Source organism: Sus scrofa, chromosome 17 (assembly GCF_000003025.6).
Source record: "Sus scrofa isolate TJ Tabasco breed Duroc chromosome 17, Sscrofa11.1, whole genome shotgun sequence".
In the NCBI taxonomy this organism is placed as follows: Eukaryota; Metazoa; Chordata; class Mammalia; order Artiodactyla; family Suidae; genus Sus; species Sus scrofa.
In genome coordinates this window covers 34,806,870-34,822,125 of record NC_010459.5, presented here as the reverse complement: position 1 = coordinate 34,822,125, position 15,256 = coordinate 34,806,870, and the positions used below count along the sequence as shown (strand labels likewise).

Sequence of the window (15,256 nt, the reverse complement as noted above, 5' to 3'; positions counted from 1 at the left end):
GCGCCACAACAGGAACTCCAGAATATATTATTAAAATTAATGACATTTGTTTCTTTTTCTTCCTCTTTATTTATTTATTTATTTATTTATTTTTGTCTTTTTGTTGTTGTTGTTGTTGCTATTTCTTGGGCCGCTCCCGTGGCACATGGAGGTTCCCAGGCCAGGGGTTGAATTGGAGCTGTAGCCACCGGCCTCCACCAGAGCCACAGCAACTTGGGATCCGAGCCGCGTCTGCAACCTACACCACAGCTCACGGCAACGCCGGATCGTTAACCCACTGAGCAAGGGCAGGGACCGAACCCACAACCTCATGGTTCCTAGTCGGATTCGTTAACCACTGCGCCACAACGGGAACTCCCTTTCTTCCTCTTTAATGTGTAACTAGAAACTTTTAAATTGCGTATTTAGGGAGTTCCCTAGTGGTCTAATGGTTAAGGATCCAGTAATGTCACTGCTGTGGCTCAGGTCACTGCTGTGGTGTGAGTTTAATCCCTGGCCTGGGAACTTTGGCAGGCCATGGGCATGGCCAAAAAACAAACAAACGATGCCCCCCCCAGAACATAATATTTGGCTCATCCTATGTTCTATTGAAAAGCACTGGTCTAGAGAATTGGAATTTGATACCTTTAACTGTGATAAGGTCCCCAAACCTGGGGTCCATGCCCAAGGTGCAGTTGCAGTGACCACACCCACAGGTCTCAGAGGAGGCTGCTGGGTTGAAAAGACTGTGAAATGTCCTTGGACATTGTGGGCACTGGAGTCAGCTGCCCCAGGTTCAGATCTCAAATCTGCCTCATCTAATAAGCTGGGTGGTCTTGGGTAAGCCTTTCGCTTTGACTCTTTCATAGAATAGAAGCGACATGGCCCATCTCACAGTTCCTTAAGTGCCCCAGGACCCTTTCACTTACTTTTTCCTCTGTATCCCTTCAAATCTTTTCTTTTTTTTTTTTTTCTTTGTAGGGCCACACCCACAGCAGAGGGAGGTTCCCAGGCTAAGGGTCGAATCGGAGCAGCAGCTGCCAGCCTACACCACAGCCACAGCAACACCAGATCTGCGCTGTGTCAGCGATCTATACCACAGCGCATGGCAACGCTGGATTCTTAACCCACTGAGTGAGGCCAGGGATCAAACCCAGGTCCTCATGGATACTAGTCATGTTCATTACTGCTGAGCCACAACAGGAACTCCTCCCTTCATGTCTTTGCACTCCTCACTCCTCTTCCTTAAGATCTTAGTTTAAACATCACCTTCCTGATAAGCCCTGCTGAAAATAGCTACTTCCCAGCCATATCTTATAGAGAATAAATCTATGCTATTTATTCAAGAAAATATATGACACATCATCTATTTGAAATTATCTGGGCCTACTGATTTTATTTTCTTGAGAGTGCTCTGTCTCCCCACTGATTTATAAGATCCCTGAGGATGGGGGTGAGTCAAGCTTGTCACCACTGTCATCCAGCAATTAGAACAGGGTCTGACACAACATGAAGCAGTTAAGAATGCATAAGTCAACCCAGCACAGTCTTGCTTCAGTGAGGCCCTGGAGAGACAACATCCTGCCTTTCTTTGCCTCTTATGGCTGTAGGAGAGCCCAGTCAGTCTAGCTCCTGGTGTAGAAAATGAGTTCATTCATCGCTCCAGGCTGGGGGAGTCTCCAGGGTTAAATCAAATCCCAGAACCTCCTGGTATGCTCTAGGGCTCTGACACACACACACACACACACTCAGAGGAGCTGATCCCTAAGGTTCTGCAACCGGGGAAACAAAGCTAACTCCACCCACCTTCCCTTAACCTCTGTCTGGTGGAGTTATTTTTTGACACTGGTGAACTCAGACATCAAGGCCTAAAGGGAATTGGACCCTTGGGGCTGCACAGGGATGCTTCTCCAAACAGCTAGTGGCACCAGGGCTTCCCAGGCCAAGCGTGCAATTCCTGTTATAGGTGCCGGCTCTCCTTGAGCCTCCAGTTTCCACTCCTTTAGTATCTACCAGGTGCCGGGCGGCACAGCTCTAAGCGTTTAACATGTGTTAATTTATTCAATCTATTTCCTCAGGTAACACAGTGGGCACGCTTTGGCCCACTTTTCTTAACTACACGGCTGAAGTGCCTCTATTATATGCATGCTGTGAAGGCTACCCCACCCTAGTTCTCCCCGGGGCACAACAATTGTTCTATTGAGCTCCTAAATCCACGGCCTTTGCAGAGCTACCCCCCCACCCTGTAGCTGGGCCTCAGGCTGCTCCTTAGTAGAATGGGGAGAATGGAGCTTTCTGCCCGCCCAAGGTTCTCCTATACTGCAATGAAACAATGGCGGGAAAGTGCTTTATAACCCGGGAAGCACGCAGGAAACTATCACTGTTCTTTTTCTCTTCAGGCCCATCCTGAGAAGGTAGGATGTTCTTCCGTTTCACAGGTGGGAAAACTGAGGCCCAGAAAGGCAAAATGCTGTTTCCAAGGTGAAAGGGAAAGTCGGTGGCTCGCCTGCGGACCACACACGAGGAGCGGGGCGGGGCGCGCTCTAGCGGGGACCTCAGGGGGCGGGGCGCAGGGGATGGTGCAATCCCCCGCCGGAGGGCATCAGGCGGCGGCTGATTAGCTCAGGTTTACATCACCCGGGCCGGAGTTGAAGCCCGGCTCCCTGCGCTCCCGAGACACTCGCGGCGGAAGCGGCGGCGACTCGGCACACATTCCGGCTGCTGGGGACCCGGGCCAGAGCCCCATCCGGAGCCGACCTCAGCCGGGGCCGAGCGGCCTGGGCCATCGTGGGTGCCTGGCGACTCTTGAGCTTGGCCGGCACCAGGACCCCGCCGCTGGCGAGGGCAAGGTACCTGGCGGGAGCGGGAGGTGGTGGATAGAGGGGCGACCCGGAGCCTCCGTCCGGTCCGGGGGGCGATCTGGGCTGAGTGTTCCCGCTCGGACCCGGTGACGCGGCCCCGCGGGGCGTAGGGTCGCCGAGTGCAGCCGACGCGGGCGGGCGCGAGGGTGCGCCCCAGCGGGGCGTGGCAGCGTGTCGCCGGGACGGAGGGAGTGGGGACTGTGTTGGCCCCACGCCGCCCCCGCAGGGGTGTGTAGTGTCTGCGTTTGCTGGAGTGTGGGGCGGGCTGGGGAGCTGTGTGGTTGGGTGCGGGGAAGTCTGTGGGGTCCCTGGCGGCCAGGGGGCCTCTGTAACTGTGGGGTGTGCCGGTGCGGATCTGAGTCCGCGTGGGCCAGTGGGGTCCTGATGAGGCCGTGTCTCCTGGGCGCCCGCGGCAGGTGCTGGCGGAGTTGTGCGGAGACCGGCCGGGGTGCTCGCCAGCGGGGCAGGCGCAGGGTCAAGGGCTGCCGGCGCGCGGCGTGCGGGCGTGGCTCGCAGGTACGCTCCGCCTGGAGGCCCTGGTTCACACGCTGTACGGTGCGTGCGTATTCCGTTCCTGCCGACTGTGTGTGTTGTACCTGGATTCTGGGGTGAGGGTGGAGCGAGGCCTCTTACCCCAGACCCGGGGCCCAGTCGCCTTCCCTTTGCCCGGTCCCTGCCCCGCCGCCGACCCTCGGCTCCCGCTGAACCTTCTGCCCCGGGACGCTCGCCGCTTCCGCTCCCACGAGACTAGCCCAGCTGCCCAGGCCGGGGCGAGGCCACCTACTTCTTTCGCGCTGGGGTCGTGGCGGGGAGGGAGGGTCAGACGAAGCGTGTGGCCTTGGTAACTGTCCCGCAGTCGTGAGTACATAGTTATGAGAGCTTTGCTGGCTTGTGTATGCACATCTGCCCTTGGAGGGCGAGATGTGTGTCACTTAATGATGTGTGCACCCCTCTCTGACCTGCATGTGTGCCTTGACTGGCTGGATTGGACAGTGTTTCTGAGGGGCGTGTGTACACCTGTCTGCCCTGAGTCATGTGAGTTATATGCGGTTGGTATGACCCGCCCTTGTTCTCCAGAGAGCGTCAGAGAACAGCAAGAGATTGATACTAGCGGATGCCTGCATCCTGCTGCAGAGATTCTAGTCTTGCCTCATGACCTGCAAATTTCCCTTGCTTATCTATAGACTCAGTTACCCCACCTGTCCAGTGGAGCTTCTCCCAGGTGGTACCAGACTCTGAGCCCCGGATAAATCCAAAGCAGCCTAGGGTGCTGAGGTGGCCACAGGAGGAGGTGGGGTGCGTAGGGGTGGGTTGCAGGGCACAAAGCATCCACACAGCCAGGAATCATTTTACTTTCCAAAGAGCCATTGCAGTGAGAAGTGTCATCCTAGCCTTATCCCTGGAGAGATTTCTGAGACTCCCAAGGGTGGCACGTCAGCATATTCAGCTATTAATAATAACAATAATAATAATACTGAAATTCAAAATTCCCTTGCCTCCCTACCAAATCCCTTCCTCTCCTGGGATCTCCCAGGAGGCCAGAAGCTACTGTGGCCAATTTAGTCTGAGTCCTTCCAGACCTTTTCCTGTGCATTTCTACACCTATATATACAAATATGGAGATACATCCTCTTATATGATGGTGGGTTTTTATATGTAAAAGAGATCTCAGGTATATCGTTCAGCAGCTTGCTTTATTCACTTGACAGTGCATATATTCATTCCAGAACATTCATATGTACATTCAGTGTACACTTCATTCATCATCCTTTGTCATCCATACTCCTCCTCTCCACCTTCCATCCTTCTCCCCCTTTCATAGGAGGGATAGACACGGTACTCAACAGACATAGTGTAACGTCTCTTTTTTTCTTTTTTGTCTTTTTAGGGCTGCACCTGCAGCATGTGGAAGTTCCCAGGCTAAGATTCAAATAGAAGCTGCAGCTGCTGCTCTAAGCCACAGCCACAGCAACGCTAGATCCAAGCCATGTCTGCAACCTATGCCGAGGCTTGTGGCAGCACCGGATCCTCAACCCACTGATCAAGGCCATCGATCAAACCCAGGGATCGAACCCCCCTCCTCATGAATACTAGCTGGGTTCTTAACCCACTGAACCACAATGGAAACTCCCTGTAAAGTCTCTTTTCTTCCCTCTCACCAACCATCAAGTCTATCTCTCCACTTTACTTTTTTTTTTTTCCACTTAAAAGTTCACTCTGGAGATTTTCTAATTAGCACAGAAAGAATTTCCTCAGTCTTTTAAATGGCTACAGCTTTTCCACATATGGAAGAAATAGAATGTATTTAAACAGTCCCCTAATGATTGACATTCAGTTGTTTCTATCATATGGGCTGCAGGAATAACCTTGTACTTGCATCATTCCATCAGTATGTAGAGAGCTTCCTGGTCTTTTTTCAGAGCTGTATCGTATTCCACGGTGCCACTGTACCATGATATTTTAACCAGCTTTCTACTGTTGAACATTTGGGCGTGTTTTCTGCTTTTTGCTGTTAGACACAAGGCTCTGATGAACAGCCTTTCACATAATTAATTTTTTTTCTTTTTTCCTTTTTTCTTTTTCATTTTAGGGCCGCACCTGCAGCATAGGGAAGTTCCTGGGCTAGGGTCGAATTGGAGCTGCAGCTGCTGGCTTATACCACAGCCACAGAATGCCAGAGCCAAGCCATGCCTGCAACCTACACCACAGTTCATGGCAACACCAGCTCCTTAACCCACTAATGAGGCCAGGGATCGAAGCTCATCTTCATGGATACTAAGTGGGTTCTTAACCCACTGAGCCACAACAGGAACTTCTCACATGTTTAATTTTTTTTTTTTTTTTTTTTTTTTTTTTTGTCTTTTTAGGGCCTCACCCAAGGCATATGGAGGTTCCCAGGCTAGGGGTCTAATTGGAGCTGTAGCTGCCAGCCTACGCCACAGCCATAGCAACTTGGGATCCCAGCCACATCTTCAACCTACACCGCAACTCCCAGCGACGCCGGATTCTTAACCAATCCACTGAGCAAGGCCAGGGATCGAACCTGCATCCTCATGGATCCTAGTCAGAATTGTTTCTGCTGAGCCATGACGGGAACTCCATTTTTCGATGAGTCTTTTAATTGGAGGGTAAGTTCCCAGAAGTGGGCCACCCAGGCAAATGGGTATGTGCACTTGTCGGTTTCATGCACACTGCCAAGTCGCCCTCCATAAGGGAGTGCCAGCATCCTCCCACTGGCAGAGGAAGAGAGGGGCCACCACACAGCCTTGCCTCAGGGCCTTTTTCCTCTTCTTTCTAGATGCGAGCCACACCTCTGGCTGTTTCCACTGGAGCCCCTTCCAGGAAGAAGCGGTTGGAGTTGGATGATGACCTAGACCCTGAGTGCCCCACCCGGAAACAAGCTCGAAGTGAGCCCCAGCCCAGGCCGACCCCCTGTCCACTGCTTCTGAGCCCACCTCCTGCTCCAACCCACACCCCTGCTGTGACCGCCACCTCCAGGCTTGGACCCTATGTGCTCCTAGAGCCCGAGGAAGGCAGCCGGACCTACCGGGCCCTGCACTGCCCCACAGGCACCGAGTACATCTGCAAGGTACATGTCCCAGGGGGCACTCTGGTACATGCATCACAGGGGGCCGGGCAAGGGCCTTGGTTCTAAAGGATTGCCTGGGCTGAGGGGGTCCTGATATTAATTTAGTTCTGTGTTTATTAAGGAAGGAACCAGTGAGTCCTCAACTCTCTGTCAAGCCCCAGGCTAGATTGAAACTAGAGAAGTTAACCAGATGGGTCCAGCCCTGGGGCATTCTCAGCTTAGGCCCCACAGTGTGATAAATGTTGCCAGGGTGGAGCTTGTGGGCCAAGAGAGCACGGAGAAGCCTCTAGTATATTCAAAGGCAGAGTTAGAAAAGGCTGAGTGGGAGTTAGCCAGAGAGAGGCAGGAGAAGGGAGTTCCGGGCAGGGGAAACAGCTGTGCAGAGGCCTAGGGGAGTGAGGGCGTGGCACCTCATCGAATTAAAAGAACTTCATAAAAAAAAAAATTAAAAAACAAAACAAGGAGTTCCCATCGTGGCTCAGTGGTTAACGAATCCGACTAGGAACCATGAGGTTGCAGGTTCCATCCCTGGCCTTGCTCAATGGGTTAAGGATCCGGCGTTGCCGTGAGCTGTGGTGTAGGTTGCAGACGCGGCTCAGATCTGGCATTGCTGTGGCTGTTAAGCTCCGATTGGACCCCTAGCCTGGGAACCTCCATATGCCATGGGTGCAGCCCTAGAAAAGACAAAAAAAATAAAAATAAAAATAGTAATAATAATAAAAGGAGTTTCCTTTGTGGCTCAGTGGTAATGAACCCGACTAGTATCTATGAGGATGTGGGTTCCATCCCTGGCCTGGCTCAGTGGGTTACGGATCCGGTGTTGCTGTGGCTGTGGCATAGGCTGGTAGCTGCAGCTCCAATTCAACTCCTACATATGCTGTGGGTGCGGCCCTAAAAAGCAAAAAAAAAAACTTCATGGAGTTCCCTGGTGGCTCAAAGGATTAAGGATCTGGCCTTGTCACTGCTGTGGCTTGGGTCACAGCTCTGGCACAAGTTCAGTCCCTGGCCCAGGAACATCCACATGCCACAGGCATAGCCAAAAAAAAAAGAAGAACTTCATTATGGTTGGGGGTGGAGGGTGGTTTCAGAACAGACCGGGAGATGACAGTTAGCAGTCACTGGCTGTAAAAGCCTTGGGAAGGAGCCCTCACTAGGCTGTGGGGAGCCACTGAAAGTATTTACATAGGGAAGGGCAAGATATGGTAGAACTCTTGGGACCCCAGAGGTCATTGGGCCTACTCGGGACCATTTTACAGATGGAGAGACTGAGGTCAAGAGAGGAGACAGGCCGTGAAGCCACATGGCATCGGACCTGGATCCTAGGGCAAGGTCCAGGGTTCCTGACAGAAATCAGGGTTCTTGGAAGAATCCAGGAAACGGGCAGGGGCAAGTGAGTCATGCAGGACATTGCCAGGCCAGAGCCTGCAAGGACAGGGATGAGAACGCATAATAGTAGGTACTTACTGTGCCCCTGGGAACTGTGTTGCTTGTGTAGTCTGCATCATCTCCTCTAATCTTCACACAGTCATAAGGTGGTTCCTCTTATTGGGCCCATTTGATGGCTAAGGGACAGGCTCTGAGGCACAGAAAGCTGTGGTTACTGGCCACGTCACAGAGCCAAGAGGTGTCATGGCTGAGAGCAGATCCTGCCTTAGGGCCTTTTTACTGCTATGCCTCCTGCCTGAAAAGGTGATTCCTCAGGTACCTCAATCATTCAGGTCCCCTCCCCAGAGTCCCTTCTAGACTACACTTTCTCAAATAGGTGCTCCTTCCAAAATATTCTGTCATCTAGCATTCCTTTGCACTGCTTACCAGAATTTGTAAATATCTAGTTTTGTGGCTCGTTTGCCGTCTCATGTATTGGACTGTGGGCACCAGGAAGACAGGGACCACTGCTGTCAGTCAGGTGAGCCAGTGCCCGGTGGCTGGCACAGGTTGGCATTCAATTGCCTGCTTGTGGAATGAAGGAAAGGGTGGGTGGGCAGTGGATTCTAGAGAATGGTAACTATGGTGGTGATCAGCATTCCCCCTGCTTTGGGGGTTATTTTTCTTTGGGTTACCTGTTATTTTGAATTATCTGAAGTTGAAGGCCATCTAAGGTCACAGTTAAGAGCACAGATGACAGGAGTTCCCGTCTCGGCTCAGTGGTTGACGAATCCATCTATGAACCATGAGGTTGTGGGTTCGATCCCTGGCCTTGCTCAGTGGGTTAAGGATCCAGCATTGCCGTGAGCTGTGGTGTAGGTCGCAGACGCGGCTTGGATCCCCTGTTGCTGTGGCTCTGGCGAAGGCCGGTGGCTACAGCTCCGATTCGACCCCTAGCCTGGGAACCTCCATGTGCCACCGGAGCAGCCCTAGAAAAGGCAAAAAAAAAGAAAAAGAAAAAAAAAAAAGAAAGAAAGAAGGCACAGATGACAGAGGATATAGATTCAAATCCCAGCTCTGCCCTTTGCGGGCTGCTTGGCCCTCCTTGGTCAGAGTTGAGTGAAGTGAGGCTGCAGCGCTCAGCACAGGGCACCGTGGTGTCCCCAAGGCTGGCCTGCCCCCCACCCACCCCGTTGTCCCCACCTGTGTTCACGCCTTGCTCGGTCCACAGGTATACCCGGCCTGCGAGGCCCTGGCGGTGCTGGAGCCCTATTCGCGACTGCCCCGCCACCCGCACGTGGCCCGGCCGTCGGAGGTCCTGGCGGGCACGCGGCAGCTCTACGCCTTCTTCCCGCGGCCACACGGGGACATGCACAGCCTGGTGCGCCTCCGGCGTCGCCTGCCCGAGCCGGAGGCCGCCGCGCTCTTCCGCCAGATGGCCTCCGCCCTGGCGCACTGCCACCAGCACGGGCTCGTCCTGCGGGACCTCAAGCTGCGGCGCTTCGTCTTTAGCGACCGGGACAGGTGAGTGTGGCCACAGAGAAAGCCTCTCAGTGTGGACTTGACTGATGTTCTGGTCATGGTTAGACGGAGGTGATGCACTTGGGGCAAGAACATGGCAGAAGCCATAAGGCCTCCTCGGCCCACTGCACCTGGAGATACAAGAAGCTGATACCCATCTCTGTGACAGAACCTCAATCTCTAGTTAAGGTGTGGAGTTTCTCCCCTTGGAAGTTTCCTCATTTACTTCCTAATTACAAGCAATGAATTACTGGCTTGAGGTACATGGAGGCTTTGCTTGTGGATGGATATTCTATTTCTCCTCAAACTTTCACTCACTCATTTCAGTGCCGTCCATTCTGTCTGTAGCAGTTATTCACATGATGTCTAAGGGTGGTTTTCTATTTCCTTCTACATTTCATACAGAAATGAACATGTTTTTAGTAAGAAGTAAAATGTAAATTTTATAACGATGTTTAAGCTAATAATACTCAGCTTCAGGTAATTTTGAGTTTAGGGTAAGTTCAATGCCCCAGACTTCCCAGAAGTGAGCGAAGTGCTTTCTGGAGTTCTTGTTGTGGCTGCGGTAACAAATCTGACTCATGTCCATAAGGATGTGGGTTCGATCCCTTGGCCTCACTCAATGGGTTAAGGATCTGGCGTTGCTGTGAGCTGTGGTACCAGATGCAGCTGGGCCCCTCATTGCTGTGACTGTGGGTAGACCAGCAGCTGTAGCTCCTATTAGACCCCTAGCCTTGGAAACTGCATATGCTGCGGGTGTGGCCCTTAAAAAAAGTGCTTTCTTCTCTTTTCAAGGCAATAGTTTGAGAAGCACCATTGGTAAATGAGGGACAGTGGAGTCAGACAGACCTGGGTTCAAATTCTGTTTCTCCCTTTTTTTTTTTTTTTTTTTTTTTGGCCAAGCCTGCTGCATGTGCAAGTTCTGGGACCAGAGACAGAACAGAATTGAGCCACAGCCGTGACAACTGCCGGATCTTTACCCACTGCACCACCAGAAAACTCCTGGTTCTATTTTTTAACTTGCTCTTTGGCCTTGAGCAATGGCTTCACTGGCCTGAGCCTTGATCTCTTTATCTGTAAAATGAGCCAATAATACTGACACCTCAGCCCACCCTCTGTGCGGTGAGTCACAGGACTGGTCAGCGTTTTCAGACAGGCACCCAGGAAGTGGTGTCATAGGAATAAGATTAATAGCAGTGGTAATAGAATGCTGACTCTTAAAGTAGTCTAGAGTGCTCTGTGGGAGCTGTTTTAAGTAGAAGTTGCAAATGGGGACTATACACACTTTTTTTTTTTCACCTACATTTTTGTTTGTGTTTTTAATTGAAGTTGGTTGCCCACTTTTTAAAAACTGAGATTTTTGTCATTAAAAATGATTCTGGGCTTCTCTTGAGGCAAAATGGGACCCCAGAGCTACTGTGGGAACCATGTGAGTGGCTCATAGCACTGGCTCTGGGTGGGTGAGAGTGAGGTTCACATCCCAGCCCTGCTTCCTGTGGCTGCAAAATGGCATCGTCTTCAGAGGTTGTATGAGCGTGAAATGAGATGAGCCAGGTACCAGCTTAGCCCAGGGTCAGGTACACAATGGACACTCCAAATATTGGCCGAATGCTGTTAGCAGGGCCTTTTAGGTAGGATTTATGTTGAGGTGTTTGACACAATCTCCATATCCTATTTTTCTCATTTTGTCACCTGCCTTGACCCTAAGTTTGCCTCTGGTTTAAGAAGGGCTTAATGCCCTCAGCCCCCTCAGCGCCCCTGCCCCAGGGACTATTGGGAAATGTGTTCCTCCCAGAGTCCCTGTTCAAATGTAATTGCTCCATGACTTTGAGAAATGACTTAACTTCTCAGAGCTTAGACTTCCTCATCAGTAAAATGGGATCAATGACACAGCCTCACAGGACTGGCTCAATCAATCTGGCAAATGCCAGAAGGCATTTGGGAGGTAGATGCCATTAAGGGTGCCAGGGTAGGGAGTTCCCATAGTGGCTCAGCGGGTTAAGAATCCAACTAGGATCCATGAGGATGCAGGTTCGATCCCTGGCCTGGCTCAGTGGGTTAAGGATCCAGCGTTGCTGTCGCTAGGTCAGCAGCTGCAGCTCCCATTTGACCCTTAGCCTGGCAATTTCCATATGCCATGGGTACAGCCCTAAAAAAGAAAACAATAAGGGGGTGACAGTGTGGGGTGGTGGCATGATGGTCCCTTTAGCGAACCCCTCTGCTTCTCCCCTTGCTTTTTAGGACAAAGCTAATGCTGGAGAACCTGGACGACGCCTGTGTGTTGACGGGGCCTGACGACTCCCTGTGGGACAAGCACGCGTGCCCTGCCTACGTGGGCCCCGAGATCCTCAGTTCCCGGGCATCCTACTCAGGCAAGGCGGCGGACGTCTGGAGCCTGGGTGTGGCGCTCTTCACCATGCTGGCCGGCCACTACCCTTTCCAGGACTCAGAGCCTGTCCTGCTCTTTGGCAAGATCCGCCGTGGGGCCTTCGCCCTGCCTGAGGGCCTCTCAGCTCCTGCCCGCTGCCTGGTCCGCTGCCTCCTCCGTCGGGAGCCCGCTGAACGGCTCACGGCCCCGGGCATCCTGCTGCACCCTTGGCTGCGGCAGAATGCGGTCCCCACGGCTCCCTCAAGCTCTCGCCTCCGGGAGGCTGACCAGGTGGTCCCCGAAGGGCCGGGACTGGAGGAGGCGGAGGAGGCGGAAGAGGCAGAAAGAGATGTGGGTCTCTATGGCTAACTAACGCACAGACTCTCAGCCGCACTCGGCGGGTTGGGTTTGGGGTATCTCCACGCTCTCTCCCGCCTCTTTGAACCGAGCTGAACCTTAAGTGCCTTCTGGGAGGGAGAGAGAGGAGGTGTGCACGGAGCGTGCCAGATGCACAACCCATGGTTCTGCACACCTGTGCCGTTGAGCTCGTGCCTCGCTGGGTCCTCTTTGGGTGCTCACTGTGCCAAGCCGTGATTTGGGTACTGGAAACACAGAGAATGACAGAGACAGAACTCCAGCCTGCAGAGTGGACAACACTTTCCATGTCCAGGGGTCAGTGTCTATACACTGTGGGTGGCTCCCTCAGTGCAGGTGTCAGCATCCACTCGTGCTGGTGCCCAGGCACCTCTGACCTGGGACAGTCCCTTTCACAAACAACCCAGCTGCCTTTGTATCTCGCACCTCCTTAGAGAAAGGGAAGCATCACTGTGCCAAAGGCTCCAGGCCTCTCTCCCATAACTCAGGACCCTAGAGCTCAGACTATGCTAGGAATTGTGCTCCCAGCAGCTCTGTCCTCTTGGTCAAGGGATTCTCCATCCAGACCTGAGCCAAGAGTTTAGGCTGGAAGGTCAAGAGTATAAACTGCGAGGCTGGACCTCATCTAACTTAAAGAATGGTTTGGAATGAGGGGTCAAGCCTGTTCATGTCAGTGGCCCCTGACCTGAGCACCAGAGTTGGGGGGCAGGATTAGGCAAGGTCTTGGAAGTCCCAAGCTCTGCTCTGGGGACGCTTGGGGTCCAGGATCCTAAATCAACACTATGGGATTTGAGATGTCATGAATACGTATTGTTACCATGCGCCTGATAGAGGAATTATGAAATACTGTCATTTCTCCTGGATATTTCACCCATCTTCTCCTCCCCCACCACTTATGAGTTTTCTCTGCCTCCAGAACCAGCCCCAGGGTATAAGCTGGAGGCCTGGTGTCTCAACTTCAGCTGAGTGGTTCATGAGAACAGAAGAGCCAGTGTGCCTTCCCTCATTCCCTCTGTTCCTTCTGGGTGTCTTAGTGTCTCAGGGGACTTTTTGGCTGCAAGTAACTGATATCCTAAGTCGAAGTGGCTTAAAAAAGAAGAAAAGGGGAGTTCCTGTTGTGGCTCAGTCGTAACAAACCCAACTAGTATCCATGAGGATGTGGGTTCAATCCCTGGCCTGGCCCAGTGGGTTAAGGATCTGACATTGCCTCGAGCTGCAGTGTGGTCACAGACACAACTGGGATCTGGTGTTGCTATGGCTGTGGTATAGGCTGGCAGCTCTAGCTCCAATTCGCCCCCTAACCTGAGAACCTCCATATGTCATGGGTCCGGCCCTAAAAAGCAAAGAAAAGAAAAAAGAAAAAAAGGATTTCGTGCGGAGCAAGAAGTCAACAGCCTGGGGTGGGGGGTGGGCTTCAGGTCTGGCGGATTCAACTCTCAGAACTGTTAGCAAGGACCCTGGCTCCCTGGACTCATTCTGTCACTTTGCTCTGTTGTCCCAGGTAACTGCTGGCACAATGGCTAGAGCAGTCCCAGGTGTCACATTAGAGAGATCCATGACCAGAGGAAGAAGGTGGGTGGCATGGCAGTACTTGAGACTCTGTACCCTGGAGTCAAGCTGCCTGGAATTAAATCTTGGCTCCAACTCTCACCAGCTATTTGACAGCAAATTTCTTTACCACCTGTGCCTCAAATGCTTAATCTGTAAAATGAGGGATAATAGTACTTAACTCAAGAGAATTGAATGAGTTATTTTATCTGAAGCACTTAGAATAAACAGTGCCTGACGTAACAAGCCCTCAGTGTTAGTTGTGTTCTTTCTAAAGCTCTTTCCTGGGTTGGGGATACCTTTTCCAAGAGCATTCCTAATAGACTTCCCATATATCTCATTGGCCAGAACTGGGCCACATGCCCTTTCCTGACCAATCATCAGCAAGAGAAATGCATATATGTTAATTATCACACCAATTCTCTAGCTGAGTCTCATGCTACATGTTGGGGGGTGGTGGGAGGATGGGAAGTGATGCCTGAACAAAGTCAAATTCTGAGAGGGAGGATGTAGTGGGAGAAAGCATGAAGAAGAGAGCAGAGGTACCCTGGTCAATAGCCTGCTAGTTGCAGACAGGTGAGGAAGGTCACCCTAGATCACCCAGCCACCAATGGAACCACCAGCTGATAGCAAATGCAGAGTTCAGTCAGGCTGACCCAGATCAGAATTCTCCAGCTAACCCACAGAATCATGTGGTCAGTAAAATTGCTGTTTTAAGACATTAAGTGAGTTCCTGTCGTGGCTCAGTGGTTAACGAATCTGACTAGGAACCATGAGGTTGCAGGTTCGATCCCTGGCCTCGCTCAGTGGGTTAAGGACCCAGCGTTGCCGTGAGCTGTGGTGTAGGTTACAGATGTGGCTCGGATCCCGAGTTGCTGTGGCTCAGGCATAGGCCGGCAGCTATGGCTCTGATTTGACCCCTAGCCTGGGAACCTCCACGAGAGCAGCCCAAGAACTGGCAAAAAAAAAAAAAAAAAAAAAAAAAAAGGCATTAAGTGTTGGGTGTTTTGTTATACAGCAAACACTATCCGATACAGATGGGGACAAGTCAGCCTCATCTCTGTGCACCCAGCATCCCGTAGACAGGGCCCAGTTGAGTCTAGAGTCTCATGGAGCAGCCCCCAACCTTTTCCCTCCCCACACCCAGCCTCCAACAGACTCTGTCCCAGTTCACTGTAAGCTGTGTTTTCCCTGGTGCTCAGGGAACAAGGGCAAGACAGAGGGACAACTCATATAACATGGGGGCTTCCAAGTGGCAGATCTTTATCTGCATCACACAGAGACTCATCTACAACTCCTGACAACCCTATGAGACAGAGGCTCTTGTCATTTCACAAATAAGAAAACTGAGGTTTAGAGAGAGAGCAGAAGACTGGTCCAAGACCACTCACAGAGAGAAAAACTCATCTGGTTTTGCCTTGACACAGCACCTTTTTTTTCTTTTTATAGCCACACCTGTGGCATATGGAAGTTTCCAGTCTAGGGGTTGAATCAGAGCTGCAGCTGATGTCTACACCACAATCACAGCAACACTGGATCTGGGCCATATCTGCAACCTATGCTGCAGCTATGGCAACATCAGAATCCTTAACCCACTGATCGAGGCCACGGATTGAACCTGCATCCTCACAGAGACATCAGGTCCTTAAC

At 51.9% G+C, this 15,256-nt stretch overlaps 1 protein-coding gene across 1 annotated transcript; it reads left to right on the top strand.

Moving 5' to 3' along the window:
• Positions 2,534-13,853, top strand: TRIB3 (tribbles pseudokinase 3). Its single transcript, XM_013983169.2, has 4 exons — positions 2,534-2,828; positions 6,139-6,429; positions 9,026-9,318; positions 11,557-13,853. The coding sequence occupies exons 2-4, from the start codon at positions 6,139-6,141 to the stop codon at positions 12,050-12,052; spliced, it is 1,080 nt and encodes a 359-aa protein (XP_013838623.2). The 5' UTR covers positions 2,534-2,828; the 3' UTR covers positions 12,053-13,853.

What these genes read in the sequence shown, in the direction of transcription:
- TRIB3 (XM_013983169.2), top strand. Translation starts at nt 6,139, where the DNA reads ATGCGAGCCACACCTCTGGCTGTTTCCACTGGAGCCCCTTCCAGGAAG. An exon ending in GCACCGAGTACATCTGCAAG is followed by an intron (nt 6,430 to 9,025) that starts GTACATGTCCCA and finishes CTCGGTCCACAG; the next exon opens with GTATACCCGGCCTGCGAGGC. An exon ending in GTCTTTAGCGACCGGGACAG is followed by an intron (nt 9,319 to 11,556) that starts GTGAGTGTGGCC and finishes CTTGCTTTTTAG; the next exon opens with GACAAAGCTAATGCTGGAGA.